Consider the following 18,659-nt stretch of genomic DNA (forward strand, 5'->3'; position numbering starts at 1 on the left):
TCAATGAGCAGAAAATGCAGAGAGGGGGAAAATGTCTCTGTTCTCTGATTAATATTCATGAAGGAAACCCCCGAACCCAACAGCAGATCCTTATCCAGTTTCACTCTGTTTCTCTCAGTGTAAACGTGCGGTACGTCTGACGGTGTTACGCAGCGCGGCGTTGGGGGAGGGGGGGTGTCCGTTTATCACTTGGAGGTTGAGTCTTGGGAGCTGTACAATATGCAAATCCCGATTATTCCGATTAACGGGAATGGGCGTCGTGGAGAGGAAGTGGAACGGAAACAGAGGCTGTGGATTTTTCCGAACAGTCGGACTTCCCACATCCAGCTTCCAGGGAATTACAGTTTTCCGAACAGTCGGATTTCCCACTCCCAGCTTCCAGGGAATTCCAGTTTTCCGAACAGTCGGATTTCCCTCATCCAGCTTCCAGGGAATTCCAGTTTTCCGAACAGTCGGATTTCCCACTCCCAGCTTCCAGGGAATTCCAGTTTTCCGAACAGTCGGATTTCCCACACCCAACTTCCAGGGAATCCCAGTTTTCCGAAGCTCCAAGCCTCTGTTCCAATCGTTTGTGGACTCTTTCCACACAAACACTCCCCTGTGCCGTATACATGACAGATGTGAGATAATTCAGTCGAATTTATTAGAAAGAATTATGATGAGAATGGGCAGTTCAGTCATTTGCAGTCGTATAATGGGGCTCAGTCATTCCTGGATTACGTGACATCGGGCAGAAGATTTTACTCTGATGAAACAGTATTACCGAGAGCACGACGCGCATATGTAGACGTTTCTGACTGAAGTGGAGCAGCGACTGGACACTCATTCTGTGACAGCATCAGCCCCGTGGTGTAGAATGAACACACGCGTTTAACCCAGCCTTTTCATCCAATCTGGGGAACGCGGTGCTGTTCGGCGTCTCCTTTGATGTCGTTCGTTCTGAAAGCGGCGCGATCTGTCAGGGCTTGCTTGTGCGGGGCTGGCGGAGTGGGGAGTCGTGCTTGTTCATGAAAAGAAATAAAATGAAATAAAATAAAAGTGTAATTGTGACTGCGGGTGAATGAGACGTTTAGACGGTGTCTTGGCGACCGCGTTGCCGTCGGCAGTGAGTGTGTGTGACCGTGACAGATCCGCGGAGAGGAGAGGCGGTAACGCCGGAGCTCGCGGGAGGGAAGACACAAAATGACCACCGTCGCGAAACGCGGGTCTCCCCCCCGTCTCGTCTCCCCTTTCCCAGCATGCACCTCTGCGCATCCGCATTGCCTCTCCGCTCAGACCGCATTTCGGCGACACCTCCGCCGAAGCCCTTTTTGCTGTGTAGGTGGGGTCGTTTTGTGAAGGTGCGTTCCGCGGTTTGATGTGTTTTTTTTAAGCGCGTAGCTCTCCCAGGGAACTCGACGGCTGATGAATGGGGAGAAACGCACGGGCGCGGGGTGTCTCTTAGACCGTCGCCGTCTCGAAATGGCCGCGGGGTGGGGTTGTCGCGTTTTTTTGTTTTTTTTTATAAGCCGGCTATGTCTGCCGACTGCAGAGGGAGAGGCTAGCAGAGCCGAAATGGAGAGCGGCAGGGGAAGGAATGTGCCACAGTCGCGCTGTCCCCCCACTGAATACCAATGACCCAGCCGGCGACTGGCTGAGTGTTGGAAAACAGGGATGGAGGGAAGGGCTTGTGTGACAAACGCTTGCCTCTCGGGGGTGAAAAATGCTGGTTCCTGCCCGGTCGATTAACCTTGGGACAGGGGAACATCCTCTCTACCCCCCCCCCCCCATCCCTTTGCTCACACTCTTTAACCCTGCAATGTGTGAGGTCACGGACGTGAGATCGGAATGTTCCTGAACTGAACATTCCAATGCTGATGTCACAATCACTATTTGTCATTGAAAGCAATAGTGTTCTAGAGCACTGACTTTGAATTTTTAAACATTCCAAAAAATCTACTGTTCATAGGTTTTAACTAGTCATCTGAAAACAAAATATGTCATTTTGGGGGGGAAAAAAACACATTCCAAAAGCCCAACTCTTCAAAGGGTTCAGAAGACATTTCAAAGAGCAGGATTCTTGCAGTGGAAAGCACTGATTTTGTCCTTGAAGTATTATTATTATTATTATTATTATTATTATTATTATTATTAGGCCCAGAACTAGAACTATTTTAATGTTATTGTCTCCTGAGTGTTGAGGACATGCTATGTGGTCAGCACCTGGAGACGCACCAGGTGGTCCTCGGGGTCCTATTTTAAAAAGGGCTCCTTTAGAAGGGACCTATCTGAGGAATTGTCTGGCCTTGTTGTTCTGCGTTCTGAAGGCCAGAAGGTTCTGGCTGGAATGCCGTGCTGCAGGTTGGGAATAGTTTGTGGTGTGATGCTTGGAGAAGAAGGAGACAGGGCAGGGACAGAGGGACAGAGGTGGGAGGGACAGAGTTTGGGGTTTTATGAGGACAGATCACAGGGTTGGGGACTTGCACACACATTCTAATGCACGCATAGTACTGTAGCTCTCACTCCATCATACACGCCCATACACTGCAAAAAGTGACTGTCTTAACAAGCATTTTAGTCTTGTAATAAGACTTAAGAGCTTATTTATTTTCTATCAAGCCGTAAATATTAGCTTGTTCTACGTTTTCTTGACAAGCATTTGCTTACTTTTGTAATTCAATTGGCAAATATTGAAATTAATTGTATTTAGTGTACAGCCTTTATAAATGTGTACGGATCCACAATTTACACTGCTGATCTGTGGGTTTGGTGGGTTGGGAGTGGGGGTGAGTAGGGGTAGCTTGGGTTGAGTGGGGTTGAGTGGGGATGAGTATGGGTAGCTGGGGTTGAGTGGGGTTGAGTGGGGATGAGTAGGGATGAGTAGGGGTAGCAGGGGTTGAGTGGGGTTGAGTGGGGATGAGTAGGGATGAGTATGGGTAGCTGGGGTTGAGTGGGGATGAGTGGGGATGAGTAGGGATGAGTAGGGGTAGCAGGGGTTGAGTGGGGTTGAGTGGGGATGAGTAGGGATGAGTATGGGTAGCTGGGGTTGAGTGGGGTTGAGTGGGGATGAGTAGGGATGAGTAGGGGTAGCAGGGGTTGAGTGGGGATGAGTAGGGATGAGTAGGGGTTGAGTGGGGATGAGTAGGGATGAGTAGGGGTAGCAGGGGTTGAGTGGGGAACCAGTGAGGAACTCGGCTGGCTCGTTGGACTACCGCATCAGACGCAGGTGCAGTTTCCTCGCGATAAAGATCTCCAAATTGTGCCAAGCAGGGCGGGAATTGGAGCGTGCCTGATCTGGGCTCTTAATAATCTAGCAACTCAGAGGTGTCAGGAATGCCTTTTATCTCTGTGTGGGAAGGTCTGTTTTTGGTGTGTTATGTGATAAAGACGATCTGGGGATGGTGCAGACTTTGTAGTAAAGTTTTGCACGTCTCTCCCCGTGACTCAGGATGCTGAGAGTCTGAAGTTATTAACCCTTTGAGGAGTAGGTTTTTTTGGAATGTCTTTTCTTCAAAATTCTGTCAAAAGTCAGTGTTCTAGAACTCCGCTGCTTTCAATTACCGGCAGTGATTGAGAATTTGAATGTTCAGTTAAGAACATTACAGTCACATATTTGTGACCTCACAGCTTAAGGGTTATTGGGCTATGGAATAGTTCTAGAATAGCTTTTAAAATGATTGTTGCCACCGGCGATTATCACATTTGATGATCAATCGCAACCACCTTTGGTTTATACTCGAGCTATGGAAAATTAGTCTCCGTCACTACCATCATTCCGGGCTTAAATTGTATTGAACGATGACCCCACAAAATGGCTCCGTTGTCATGACAACATGACTAAAGGATGTTCCCGTCTCCTGTAATTATCTTCAGCGGAGTGTCGTCAACTCCCTTCCATATCTTGAGCTCGCAAAAGACTCCACTTTGATCATTTGTTTCTACTTTTTATGAGCGACAGCGTTCGATATCAAAGTTCAGCCCGAATGGAACTTTGGCGACAATGCAGTGATATCCATCTACCGGTGAACCAATCTAGCTCATTTAGCCAGGAGTAGTTTGTAAACAAAAAGCCTGTAGACACACCGGCCCTCCAGGTCTGGAATTACCCTCCTCTGCTCCAGAAGCTGATGAATGTGAGGATTGAGTGAACGTGCCTATGCACAGTATTAGTGTTTGCGGTGCCTTGTTGTGTTTTGTGTGCAGACCAGGGAAGCTCACGTGTTCTTGTGTGTTTCCGTCTCCCCCAGAGTCTGCCGATCGCTGCTGTCCAAAAAAACCGAAGACGGACGCCGGACGAGAAACAAAGAAACTCCGCCACGCGCGAGCGCCTGCTTCCGGGGTCCCCTCTCCCCCCAAAAACCCGAGCCACCACCACATCCCCTTTAGGGCCTGACCTCGTCCAGCTCGAAGCTCCGCGCCCCCTCTCCCCAAAATGGAGGACGGCTACAGGGACAGGACGGCGTTCATCAAGGGCGCCAAGGACATCGCCAAGGAGGTGAAGCGGCAGGCGGCGAAGAAGGTGGGGAAGAGCGTGGACCGCGTGACGGACGAGTACAGCAAGCGCTCCTACACACGCTTCCAGGAGGACGACGACGACGACTACCCCGCGCAGCAGAGCCAAGATGGCGGCTATTACCGCGGCGACGAGGCCACGCACAGCGACTCCACCGAGGGCCACGACGAGGACGACGAGATCTACGAGGGCGAGTACCAGGTGGGCAAGACCGCGCGCTTCAGGGGTGACCGCGTGCACACTTCAGGGGTGCTTGTGTGTGCGCTTCAGGGGTGATTGTGTGTGCGCTTCAGGGGTGATTGTGTGTGTGCTTCAGGGGTGATTGTGTGTGCGCTTCAGGGGTGATTGTGTGTGTGCTTCAGGAGTGACCGCGTGCGCGCTTCAGGGGTGATTGTGTGTGTGCTTCAGGGGTGATTGTGTGCGCGCTTCAGGAGTGATTGTGTGTGCGCTTCAGGGGTGATCCCGTGCGCTTCAGGGGTGATTGTGTGTGTGCTTCAGGGGTGATCGTGTACGTGCTTCAAGGGTGATCCTGTGCTTGCTTGTGTCTGTTTGTGCCATGTGTGTAGTTTTGATGAGAAATGCAGAGTATACATACACTCAGTGAACACTTTATTAGGGATTTATTAGACTTATTTTTACTTATTGGTCTTCAGCTGCTGTAGCCTAATCACTTAAGAGGTTTGACGTGTTGTGTGTTCAGAGATGCTCTTCTGCATACCACGTTTGGGTGAATGGTTTTTCTTACTGTAAAGCGTGAGCGTTTGGATGAAAGATGTTTTTTACAGTAAAGTGTGAGAGTTTGGGTTAAAGGTTTTTCTTACTGTAAAGTGTGTGCATTTTGGTTAAAGGTTTTTTCTTACAGTAAAGTGTGAGCGTTTAGTTTAAAAGTTTTTCTTACTGTAAAGTGTGAGCATTTGGGTTAAAGGTTTTTCTTACTGTAAAGTGTGAGTGTTTGGGTTAAAGGTTTTTCTTACTGTAAAGTGTGAGCATTTGGGTTAAAGGTTTTTCTTACTGTAAAGTGTGAGCGTTTGGGTTAAAGGTTTTTCTTACTGTAAAGTGTGACCGTTTATGGTTAAAGGTTTTTCTTACTGTAAAGTGTGAGTGTTTGGGTTAAAGGTTTTTCTTACTATAAAGTGTGAGCATTTGGGTTAAAGGTTTTTCTTACTGTAAAGTGTGAGCATTTGGGTGAAAGGTTTTTCTTACTGTAAAGTGTGAGCATTTGGGTTAAAGGTTTTTCTTACTGTAAAGTGTGAGCATTTTTGGTTAAAGGTTTTTCTTACTGTAAAGTGTGAGCATTTTTGGTTAAAGGTTTTTCTTACTGTAAAGTGTGAGCGTTTGGGTTAAAGCTTTTTCTTACTGTAAGGTGTGAGCGTTTGGGTTAAAGGTTTTTCTTACTGTAAAGTGTGAGCATTTGGGTTAAAGGTTTTTCTTACTGTAAAGTGTGAGAGTTTGGGTTAAAGGTTTTTCTTACTGTAGAGTGTGAGCGTTTGGGTTAAAGGTTTTTCTTACTGTAAAGTGTGAGCGTTTGGGTTAAAGGTTTTTCTTACTGTAGAGTGTGAACGTTTGGGTTAAGGGTTTTTCTTACTGTAAAGTGTGAGCGTTTGGGTTAAAGGTTTTTCTTACTGTAGAGTGTGAGCGTTTGGGTTAAAGGTTTTTCTTACTGTAAAGTGTGAGCGTTTGGGTTAAAGGTTTTTCTTACTGTAAAGTGTGAGCGTTTGGGTTAAAGGTTTTTCTTACTGTAGAGTGTGAGCGTTTGGGTTAAAGGTTTTTCTTACTGTAGAGTGTGAGCGTTTGGGTTAAAGGTTTTTCTTACTGTAAAGTGTGAGCGTTTGGGTTAAAGGTTTTTCTTACTGTAAAGTGTGAGAGTTTGGGTTAAAGGTTTTTCTTACTGTAGAGTGTGAGCGTTTGGGTTAAAGGTTTTTCTTACTGTAAAGTGTGAGCGTTTGGGTTAAAGGTTTTTCTTACTGTAGAGTGTGAGCGTTTGGGTTAAGGGTTTTTCTTACTGTAAAGTGTGAGCGTTTGGGTTAAAGGTTTCTCTTACTGTAAAGTGTGAGCGTTTGGGTTAAAGGTTTTTCTTACCGTAAAGTGTGAGCGTTTGGGTTAAAGGTCGCCCCTCCCCTCCACAGGGCATCCCGCGGGCCGACTCGGGCAAGGCGGACGGGGACCTGGGGGTGGAGGCGGGGCCGGGGGCCGGGGCCGGGGCGGACGGGGCCCAGTTCCGGGACCTGAGCGAGTCGGCGGGGGAGCGGAGGAAGGACCAGGAGGAGCTGGCCCAGCAGTACGAGACCATCCTGCAGGAGTGCGGGCACGGCCGCTTCCAGTGGAGCCTCTACTTCGTGCTGGGCCTGGCGCTCATGGCCGACGGCGTGGAGATCTTCGTGGTGGGATTCGTCCTGCCCAGCGCCGAGAAGGACATGTGTCTCTCCGAGCCCAACAAGGGCATGCTGGGTAAGCCACCACGCACCGTGATCGCCGTTTTCCCTTCCTCTGTCCTCCTCTCTCTCTTTCTCTTTCTCCTTCGTTCTGATCATCACGTGCCCTTCATTCTGTAGTAGTGTAGCGTCATGCTCTGAGAACTGCTGTAGGCTCATCATTCAGGAGTTGGATTCCCAGTTGTGCCTCTACCGCTGTACCCTTGGGCATGGTGCTCAGTGAGAATTGATTCACTGAATATTTAAATAAAATACTGATTTATTTATTGATTTTTTGATTTACTTTATAAATCAGTCTTATCTCTCTCTTCTCCTTTGTCATGCACAATGCATAATGATTAAATAAGTGTGCTTATAGCTTTAAGGCTGTGGGTTAAATTCCCAGCTGGGAGAATTGTACCGTCGAGCACGGTGCTCAATTGAATTTACGGAATTGCTTCAGTGATTCATTCAGCACTTCATTTGTTAGGCTAGCAGCGTGGAAAGAGACTACAGCAGGACCACCCTGTTCAGAGCTTGTGCAACACAACTTGTAAGCTGAACTAAGTGAGCACATCCTGTGGTTAAAATCATCCATCCATCCATCCATTATCTGAACCCGCTTATCCTGATCAGGGTCGCAGGGGGGCTGGAGCCTATCCCAGCATACATTGGGCGAAAGGCAGGAATACACCCTGGACAGGTCGCCAGTCCATCACAGGGCACACACACCATTCACTCACACACTCATGCCTACGGGCAATTTAGACTCTCCAATCGGCCTAACCTGCATGTCTTTGGACTGTGGGAGGAAACCGGAGTACCCGGAGGAAACCCACGCAGACACGGGGAGAACATGCAAACTCCGCACAGAGAGGCCCCGGCCGACGGGGATTCGAACCCAGGACCTCCTTGCTGTGAGGCAGCAGTGCTACCCACTGCACCATCCGTGCCGCCCCTGGTTAAAATCAACAAAAATAAATTCAGATATGTGCAGAAATCAACACGTTTCTTTGTGGATAATTAGCATGTTAGAATCCTGGTCATTTGTGACATAACACCCTGCTCTTTGTGATATCACGCCTTGCTCTTTGTGACATCACACTCCGCTCCTTAGCAGATTCTCTATTATTACCTGTGCATCACAGAATGCTCTATTGTGACACGTTTCACGCTGGCAAGGACACTCACTCAACGCTGCCAGCATTCCAAAGACTGCCTCAGTGTCACTTTTACTCCATCGCCATGGCGATAAATATCACATTTCAGAAGTGCTTTTCAATGCGCGTTTAATATGAATGAAAAGGAGTCTGTGCTCAAACGGCTGAGATGAGATTCTGCCGTGCTGTATAATCCCGAGGCTCTCCCTAACCGTAAACAAACCCAAAGCAGGCGAGGGTTGCCGATCTCTGGAGGCCTTTTAAGGCTTTCTGTTGTCTGGGCTATAACAACACTAATATATTCCCAGTTTATTTTATCCTGGCAAGTGTTGCTTTTTTCTGCAGTTCTCTGTAGAGTTTTGATTGTAAATGTGGGACACTGTCTGTCTGGAAGCTATAGTGTGTTTTATGTGGTCATGTATTTCATAGCTCTTCCTCATGTGCTGTTGTAGAGAGCGGACATAGCTGAGGACAGGTATGGCTCTTTGGAATGTGTGTGTGTGTGTGTGTGTGTGTGTGTGTGTGCATGTACACATGTAAGTATGTGTGAATGTGAGCGTGTGTGCCTTTGTGTGTGTGTGTGTGTGCATTTGTGTGTGCATGTGCACACGCATATGTGTGTGTGTGTGTGTGTGGGTGGAAACAGCTGACGTTGTGTAAATTACGCATTGCATGCTATCTGTGTGTCACCTTGAAATGCAGGCTTTGAGTCAGCACAGTGAGTCCAGCCAGCTAGTACTGCCTCCAGCTGACAGCAGTAACAGCACATCCCGCTGTTGATCTCATTGGACATACCAACAAGCCGCGCAGTTTGATAAAATTATATTCTGAAAGGAATGTCTGCCTTTGTCAGCATTACCGCGGTGAGATGTGCACCCTGGTCTTGAAGGTAAATTGGGCAGAAAGTGTTTGCAAGTAGACCGCTGCATGTAGCAGGTAGACCGGTGGTTTGAATTGATCTGAAAGTACCAGAGATCGCTCTGCCTTCTCCCCGCTGAAAAGCCAGGTTGTACTTGGTAACCGGAACCTGGTGCGCATTCCCTTTATGACATCATCAGCAGTGGACTCTCTGGGGCAGGGGTGAAGGGTCGTTCTGCTCCAAGTGGCCTGCTGTTGGAGGTAATTATTGGCTAAGAGAGGAGCGGGGGAGGGGTCAGCTGAGGCGAGCTCGTTACTGTGCAATGTCATGGCAAGGTGAGGCGCTGGTATTTCGGGAAAACTGTGCAGTCAGATTTAATGGAGAAACCTGTGAATGTGGAGCGTGGGTTTGAGGGCGTGCTGGAGAGCGAGATCTGCCACATGGGTCAGTCCGGAGAGAGAGAGAGGGACAGAGGGAGGGAGGGAGAGAGAGAGAGAGAGGGAGGGAGGGAGGGAGGGACAGAGGGAGGGAGGGAGAGAGAGAGGGAGCCAGGGAGAGAGGGAGGGAGGGAGAGAGAGAGAGCCAGGGAGAGAGGGAGGGAGGGACAGAGGGAGGGAGGGAGAGAGGGACAGAGGGAGGGAGGGAGGGAGAGAGGGAGAGAGGGAGGGAGGGAGAGAGAGAGAGGGAGAGAGAGAGGGAGGGAGGGAGAGAGAGCCAGGGAGAGAGGGACAGAGGGAGGGAGGGAGAGAGAGAGAGCCATGGAGAGAGGGACAGAGGGAGGGAGGGAGGGAGGGAGGGAGAGAGAGTGAGAGAGAGAGAGAGAGAGAGCCAGGGAGAGAGGGACAGAGGGAGGGAGGGAGGGAGAGAGAGTGGGAGAGAGAGAGAGAGCCAGGGAGAGAGGGACAGAGGGAGGGAGGGAGGGAGAGAGGGACAGAGGGAGGGAGGGAGGGAGAGAGAGCCAGGGAGAGAGGGACAGAGGGAGGGAGGGAGAGAGAGAGAGAGTGGGAGAGAGAGTGAGAGCCAGGGAGAGAGGGACAGAGGGAGGGAAGGAGAGAGGGAATGGGAGGGAGAGAGAGGGAGAGAGAGAGCCAGGGAGAGAGAGACAGAGGGAGGGAGGGGGGGAGAGGGGGAGAGAGAAGGAAAGAGAGACAGGGAGAGATATTAAGTGCTTTGCTTTAGTAAGTGTATGTACCGTGAGCTCCAGAATTAGGCCTTCAGTAACCTTGCCTTTCAATTCATAGTTACCCTCAACCTGTTTCCGTTTACTTTGCCTGATAATTAAACAATTATGATTATGACCATTTTATTTTGAGATTGCACTGCTGTTCTGTGCATCATAAACTTCTACAGTATTTTTATGATGACATAAAATGTGAATATGCCATTGAAACAATGCCATTGATGCTCATGAAACAACACAGATATCAGATTTGTTTGCTAGCCTGAATCATTTCGCACGTGAATTCATTTTGACTCAATCGAGTGCCAATCAATAGAATTCAGAGAAAGCTTTGGGATTTTTTTGAGAATTACTTATTCAGATTATTGCCATCTTTAATCTGTGGTTGTAGTTATCCCTACGCCTGTACGTGTGCGTGTATGTGTATGCCTGTGTGCATGTGTTTGTGTGTGCATGTGGGTATGTGTGTGTATATGCCTGTGTGTGCGTGTGTGTGTATGTATGCGTGTCTGTTCATGTGAGTGTGTGTGTGTGCATGAATGCTTACGTGTATGTATGTGTGAGTGAGTGTGTGTGTGTGTGTGTTGTGTGTGTGAGAGTGCGTGTGTGATTGTGTGTGTGTGACTGTGTGTGTGTGAGTGTGTGTGTGAGTGTGTGTTTCAGAGAGTGTGTGTGTGTGTGTGTGTGTGTGTGACTATGTGTGTGTGAGTGTGTGTGTGTGTGTGTGTGTGAGATAGTGTGTGTGAGTGTGTGACTGTGTGTGTGACTATGTGTGTGTGTGTGTGACTGTGTGTGTGTGAGTGTGTGAGTGTGTGTGTGTGTGTGTGGCTAGGTTGCCCCTGTGTAGTGCTTGTCTGCAGGGCTCTGACTCATCCTGGAAGAGTACGCCCATATAAGGACAAAGAGGAGGAGCGGGAGAGGCAGATCAGAGAGGGATTTCACCGTTTCATCCCACTGACAGGACCTTCGCGTGTGATGTTCCGCTGACAGAGCCTTCGCGTGCGATGTTCCGCTGACGGAACCTTCACATGTGATGTTCCGCTGATGGAACCTCCGTGTCTGACGTTCCGCCAATGCGCTTTACACACCAACCACATCCAGAGTGGAAGGAAGTGTGATTCTAAAAGGGCTGTTTATCAGCATGAATGGAGGCAAAACAGCCAATCATTTATTTATGTATGATCATTCTATTTCAATCATTGTCAAATGCATTCAGCCCATGCGATCTGCAGTTATGTGGATTCCAGAACTGGTTTCACATGTCCTGTGACTTGCCTTTAGCTGAAAATGCCCTGCATGTTTACTGTGTAAATAATGTACTGCATAAATGCCATGCCTGCTGTTTGAAGCACTCAGGTTATGGTTGTACCTGAATGACTGTTGGAGTTGAGAATTCAATCACATCGGGGCCAGGTTTGACAGGTCAATACAAGCTCTGTGACCTACGCCCCCTTGTCAAGTGATTTGGCGAATTTAAAAGCAATGAGAACAGAATTTGATTTGTGTGCGTTGAGTCCCGTGACTTAAGTGAAGCATTGGATGTTAGAGGTTGCTTAAAAGTCACTCTGAAATGTCGAACAAAGGGGTCTCCAGCCCTGGTCTTGGAGAGCTACTGGGTCTGCTGGTTTTTGTTTTCACCTTAAAATCAGCACCCTGTTGAGACACAGGTAACCAGGTGAGGTGATAACTGTGTCATCGACTGCTCTAGCTGATTAATTGAGTGAAGAGTAACAAAATGGTAAATGGTTGGCATTTATATAGCGCCTTTATCCAAAGCGCTGTACAATTGATGCTTCTCATTCACCCATTCATACACACACTCACACACCGACGGCGATTGGCTGCCATGCAAGGCGCCGACCAGCTCGTCAGGAGCATTTGGGGGTTAGGTGTCTTGCTCAGGGACACTTTGACACAGCCCGGGCGGGGGATCAAACCGGCAACCCTCCGAGTGCCAGACGACTGCTCTTACTGCCTGAGCCATGTCGCCCCCAAAACAACCCAGCACACCCTGTGGCTCTCCAGGACCAGGGTTGGAGACCACTGGACTAGCGTAGCCGTTGCCTGAGACGCAGGGGAGAGAGGGGGAAAAGTGTCAGTGTACACCAGGTAGACGGGAGAGAAATAGACAGACAGCTACAGATGCTACAGACGCTACAGACTGTTTCATCAACATGAGTGGTGCAAGAGATGTGGAGAGGGAGATGGTGGAGAATGATGTCACTGGAGTCCATCTCCTGTGTTCATCTCCAGTCATGACACAGCAAAATGGCCACCATTGGGTTGCGGTTTACAGAGGGGAATCTTGTCTCTTGTATCTGCTAATTGTTCATAAAATAATCGTTCACAAAATGGCTGCCATCGGTGAGAGGCGAGGGGGGAGCTTCGTGACTGTGACATCACAAGCATCTTTCTTGATTCCGCCCAGCCACAATGGTCAGATCAGCTGGGTAGAAAATGCTCCAGCCAATCAGATAAGCGTCAGCAGTCAGATGACCTGCATTGTGGGGAGAAATGAGCCTGTTTCCGATGTGATGCGGCTTCACTGACCTCTTGCCATTATCTCTAATGGTGGTTTATTATCCGTCTTAAAGACACAGTCTGAGTCGCTCTGGTTTATAAAAGCTTTGGTTAAATGGTTCATTGTTTCTGGAGAGGTAGGGTTGTGTCTGTTTGGTCGGCAGCGGGGCAGATATCGGCAGTTGAAATTAGACCTGATTTGAGCTGGGGGAACAGAAGGGTGCATCGTCACCCTGACGGGCAGTGGAGAGTGGGGTTTGGGTCAGGTTTCTCTCCTCTCGTTCGTTTGTCTTTCGCTTCCCTGCTCTCTCTTTCTTTCCCTCTCCTCCCTTTCTCTTCCCCCTCCCCCTCTATCTCTCTCCTGCCTGTTTCAGTGTCTCCCCTTCTTTCTCTCTCTCACTCCCCCTCTCCCTCTCTCCTCTCTCATGCAGAAAGGGAAAATAGGGCTATAAATAGCGCCGTACCCAGCAGCCTCCAGGGGTCTTACTGCCCTGTCGCTGGGCTGGAGCTCACTGACGCGGAGTCTCATCGCTGACCCCCCAACCCCCCCAACCGTGTCTGTCCCCGCTCCCCAACCCCCCCAACCCCCCCCCAACCGTGCCGGCCCCGCCCCCCAACCCCCCCAACCGTGTCTGTCCCCGCTCCCCAACCCCCCCAACCCCCCCCCAACCGTGCCGGCCCCGCCCCCCAACCCCCCCAACCGTGTCTGCCCCCGCCCCCCAACCGTGTCTGTCCCCGCCCCCCAACCCCCCCAACCGTGTCTGCCCCCGCCCCCCAACCCCCCCACCTCTCCCCCTCTCTCTCTCTCTCTCACTCTCCCCCTCTCTCTCTCTCACTCTCCCATTCTCTCTCTCTCGCTCACTCTCCCACTCTCTCTCTCGCTGGGAGGAGGTTGCTGGAGTGCACTTCATCATCGTTATTATTCATCATCATCATCATTGTCCCTCTCTTCACTCAGGAGGCCCCTGTGCTCAATATTTGGATGCTCAGAGGTTACCATGGTGATACCCCCCCCCCCCTCTCCTTCAGCTGTAGGATAGGGTACTGCAGTATTTTCAGGACACAAACACAATGTCTCCTCCAAACTAAGGACATAATGTACCAAACCCGCTCCCAGAGGATGGTGGGACATTAGAACTGAGCCAGAACAACAGTGTTTTCCCTTAAAGCTGCCTGGAACAGCCCAACACTGCTGCCTGTGTGACAGTGTGTCATTCAGTGACAGTGTGAAAGTTTGTCTCGGTCATTCAGTGACAGTGTGTCTCTGTCATTCAGTGACAGTGTGTTTCGGTCATTCAGTGACAGTGTGTTTCAGTCATTCAGTGACAGTGTGTTTCGGTCATTCAGTGAAAGTGTGTTTCGGTCATTCAGTGACAGTGTGTTTCAGTCATTCAGTGACAGTGTGTTTCGGTCATTCAGTGAAAGTGTGTTTCGGTCATTCAGTGACAGTGTGTTTCAGTCATTCAGTGACAGTGTGTTTCGGTCATTCAGTGAAAGTGTGTCTCTGTCATTCAGTGAAAGTGCGTTTCAGTCATTCAGTGACAGTGTGTTTCGGTCATTCAGTGACAGTGTGTTTCAGTCATTCAGTGACAGTGTGTTTCGGTCATTCAGTGAAAGTGTGTTTCAGTCATTCAGTGACAGTGTGTTTCGGTCATTCAGTGAAAGTGTGTCTCTGTCATTCAGTGACAGTGTGTTTCAGTCATTCAGTGACAGTGTGTTTCGGTCATTCAGTGAAAGTGTGTCTCTGTCATTCAGTGAAAGTGCGTTTCAGTCATTCAGTGACAGTGTGTTTCGGTCATTCAGTGAACGTGTGTCTCTGTCATTCAGTGAAAGTGCGTTTCGGTCATTCAGTGAAAGTGTGTCTCGGTCATTCAGTGAAAGTGTGTCTCAGTCATTCAGTGAAAGTGTGTCTCAGTCATTCAGTGACAGTGTGTCTCAGTCATTCAGTGACAGTGTGTCTCGGTCATTCAGTGACAGTGCGTTTCGGTCATTCAGTGAAAGTGTGTCTCAGTCATTCAGTGAAAGTGTGTTTCGGTCATTCAGTGACAGTGTGTTTCGGTCATTCGGGAACCCGCATAATCCTGCCCGCTCGGTCCTCTGAATGCAGACGCAGAAGTCCCAAGCGTTCAGTGCGGAGGGAGTGTGTTGCAGTGTGAGGTGAATGGTGTTGGGTGCAGCCGGGCCGCAGTAAACAGACCTGTGCCCTGCGCCGGGGCTGTGAGTCATCGGGCCCCGGCACTCTTATCTCTGCGTAGGTCATGGCTCTGGCGCTGCCGTGGCGATTCGTCCTCATGACTAATGCTGGCGTGTTGCCACGGCGGCCGCTGACCGAGTCCGCACCGCCGCGGACAGAGGCCCGCGGCCTCGCCAGCGACAGGAAGCGTGAGAGTGTGTCGACAGGAAGTGTGTCAGTGCGGTGACAGGAAGTGTGGGAGCATGGTCACAGGAAGTGGAGGGCAGCTCCCTGGAATCGCCTTTCGTTGACCCAGATCCTCTAGACGTGGATAGGTCCATTCCATCCCCTCTGTTTCTTAACCCTTTGAAGAGTAGGCTTCTAACCAGGTTTCAAAATTCTAAGTCAGTGTTCTAGAGCTCCACTGCTTTCTATTACCAGTAGTGATTGTGACATCAGCATTAGAACGATCAGTTACGAACATTCTGCCCTCACGCCAGGAGGTTAAGATCTGCCGCCTGCCCTGTCCCCAGTCAAACGCTCGACTGGAGGCCGTCTTCAGAAGATGCATCGTACTTGACTCCAGGCAATTTTCCAGGGAGACAGAAACTTTTATTAACATTATGAATGAGGCCCTGAGTGCTGACTCTCATCTGAAGTCCTCTTGAAGACTTCATTCAGCTGCTGTGTTGATCGATCGGTTTTCTCTCGACACTGAACATCATGCCAGCTGGGTATCCAATCGCTGCCTGCTCCACACAGCACCGATCATTCGCTGGCGTTCCATTGCCACCGCACCACACCGCTTCAGTGGTGTGGGCGGAGTCCACGGTGGGCAGGGCTGTGTGTGGAGTGGGCGGAGCTGTGCGTGGAGTGGGCGGAGTCGTGTGGAGTGGGCGGAGCTGTGTGTGTAGTGGTGTGTGATATCTTATAAGAATTACTCGTACAACTGATTATTAGCAACTGTATCATCAAATGGTTCCGTAACATTTGTGCTGTTTTGGTACTGTCTGACAGTGGGCTCTGTCTCTCCCCTCTCTTCTCTTCCCCTCCTCTCCTCTCTCCCTCTCCTCTCTTCCCCTCCTCTGCTTTCTCTCCCCTCCTCTCTCCTTTCTCCCCCTCTCCCCCTCTCCTCTCTCCCCCTCTCCCTCTCTCCTCTCTCCCTCCCCTCTCTCCCCCTCTCTCCCTCTCTCCCCCTCTCCGCTCTCCCCCCCTCTCTCCCCCTCTCCTCTCTCCCCCTCTCTCCCTCCCCTCGCTCCCTCTCTCCTCTCTCCCTCTCTCCCCCTCTCTCCCTCTCTCCCCCTCTCCTCTCTCCCCCTCTCTCCCTCTCTCCTCTGTCCCCCTCTCCCCGTCTCCTCTATCCCCCCTCTCTCCCCCTCTCCCCCTCTCCTCTATCCCCCCTCTCTCCCCCTCTCCCCCTCTCCTCTATCCCCCCTCTCTCCCCCTCTCCCTCTCTCCCCCTCTCTCCTCTCTCCCCCCTCTCCCTCCCCCCTCTCTCCCCCTCTCTCCCTCCCCTCTCCCCCCTTCCCCCAGGGCTGATCGTGTACCTGGGGATGATGGTGGGGGCGTTTCTCTGGGGCGGTCTGGCGGACAGGATCGGCCGGCGGCAGTGCCTGCTCATCTCTCTCTCCATCAACAGCGTCTTCGCCTTCTTCTCCTCCTTCGTCCAGGGATACAGCACCTTCCTCTTCTGCCGCCTGCTGTCTGGAGTCGGGTACAGGCCTCGCCTTTCCCCTTTACGCCCACCAGAGGGCGATAGAGAGCACCGCTCCCCGTTAGTGTATAACACGTACATTACAGCTGTCATCCACCAGAGGGCGATAGAGAGTATCACTTCATGTTAGTGTATAACACGTACATTACAGCTGTCATCCACCAGAGGGCGATAGAGAGTATCACTTCATGTTAGTGTATAACACGTACATTACAGCTGTCATCCACCAGAGGGCGATAGAGAGCACCGCTCCCTGTTAGTGTATAACACTTACATTACAACCCTCAGCCACCAGAGGGCGATGTAGTGTGTCCGTCCCTGTTAGTGTATAAAACATTACAGTCCTCGGCCACTGGGGGGTGATGTAATGTCAGTCCAAGAATATGATCCAATCGCTCACATCGAGATATACATAAGTACTGGAGACAGCTTGTGCTAGCACATCCGTAGGGGCCTGTGGGAGTGGCTCAATGCCGTGAGAAGCCAGTTCATGGAGGCGGCCATGTTGGACTGTGAGGCTCGGCACCTGAGCATGAGCACTGATGACCGAAACGAGAACGATGAACTGCGTGATGAAAGAATCGTGTGATGAATCGGATCATAAATCGTGTATATCCTTCTGTGCTGCTCGGACAGAAATTGGTCCCTGGAGAGTAACTAGTTCAGTATGAACACATTTTTAGAACTTAAAAGCACTCTCCATAACAGTAAAGTCATGGTTTTGACTTCACTGGAGGACATTTGCTTTTCGTCACCAGAGGCGTAATATCCACTGGAGTTTGCGAGTTTCCGGGCAAATCCCCTGGTCACTGACTGTAAAAATGTAAACTGCATTTAGGCCCTCGGCCACCAGAGGGCGATGGAGAGTGTCAGTCCACTCCTGCCCACAGCTACGCCCAAGCCTGTTAAACAAGAGTGGGAGAATGGTGAATCGGCTTAAATCAACGGTCTTTAATTACAACAGGCAATGCCACCAATCTCCTAGTCATTATCCTCAAAGGTCAGTCTTTCTGCAGAGCAGAGATTGCAGAATGTGGGTCCTCCAGGACTACAGTGTCTGCTGGCTTCAGCATTTAAGTGATTCATTCAAGTCACTGATTGGCTAAAGAGAGTGTCGACTTGGCTCACATCAAGACCGGCTCCTAGATTGAGAGGAACCTGTATAAAGCTGCATACACTGCTATAGAGGTGGATGTGGCGGCCATGTTGGATGAACTGTTACTAATTTCGCCATACAACCGGTGCTAATGCTAATGCTAATTCTGCACTCTTTCGCAAGGGTTAGCAGTTATTGTAAATGCTAACGCTGCACTCATTCGAAAGGGTTAGCAGTTATGGTAAATGCTAACTCTGCACTCATTCAAAAGGGTTAGCATTCATGGTAAATGCTAGCTCTGCACTCATTCGAAAGGGTTAGCAGTTATGGTTAAAGGTCTATTAAATAGGAACATTTTCTATTACACACACACCATTACTCCCCACCCCATTTTAAATTCCCTGATGTAGGGAACTCATTCACCGTTAATGCGTCCCTGGGTATCTTAAAAAGCTCCTTATAAACGGTATGTGTGAAGCGAGGTGGATGACTCAGCAGTCTGAGGAAGCAGTGCATGCTGGGTCAGGAGAAACTCTCTGGGGGGGGGGGGGGGGCTCAGAGTGAACTCTCTCTTAGCAGAGCGGAAAAGAGTGAGTGTGGAGTCTTTCAATTCAGCTCAATTCAAATATGCTGTATTACCCAAGCAATTTTGCCAAAGTAAATCACAATTAATCAATTAACAACGACACACAAGACACAACTAATGCAGTACTAGTAAAATAAATAATAGTAATAATAATACATGAGCAAATAAATAACCGAAGCCAAACCTTCAGACAATCTGCAAGTTAAATGATGAACACTAATCAGGAAAAAACTAAAACTAAATACAGATAATGAACATAGTAAATACAGATACAGATAGTAAAGTCGTTCTTTCTGTCTTTCTCTTTCTCCCCCTCTTCTGTTTCTTTGTCTTTCACCTCTCTTTATCTCTTCTCCCTTCTACTCATTCCTTCTCTCTCCATCTCTCTCTCCCCCCCCTTCTCTCTCTCCTCTTCTTCCTTTCTCCGTCTCTCCCCCCTCCCCCCTCTCCCTCCTTTCTCCGTCTCTC

General features: G+C 49.7%; 1 protein-coding gene across 1 annotated transcript in view; it reads left to right on the forward strand.

Moving 5' to 3' along the window:
* LOC133137658 (synaptic vesicle glycoprotein 2A-like) overlaps positions 1-18,659 on the forward strand; it is a 47,802-nt gene that overhangs the window by 21,928 nt on the left and 7,215 nt on the right. Inside the window, 3 exon segments of the mRNA XM_061255997.1 lie at positions 4,227-4,693; positions 6,619-6,940; positions 16,329-16,509. Of these exon segments, the coding sequence (XP_061111981.1) occupies positions 4,412-4,693; positions 6,619-6,940; positions 16,329-16,509 (785 nt within the window). The 5' untranslated portion in view covers positions 4,227-4,411.

The sequence above is a fragment of the Conger conger genome, chromosome 9, assembly GCF_963514075.1.
Source record: "Conger conger chromosome 9, fConCon1.1, whole genome shotgun sequence".
Classification (NCBI taxonomy): Eukaryota; Metazoa; Chordata; class Actinopteri; order Anguilliformes; family Congridae; genus Conger; species Conger conger.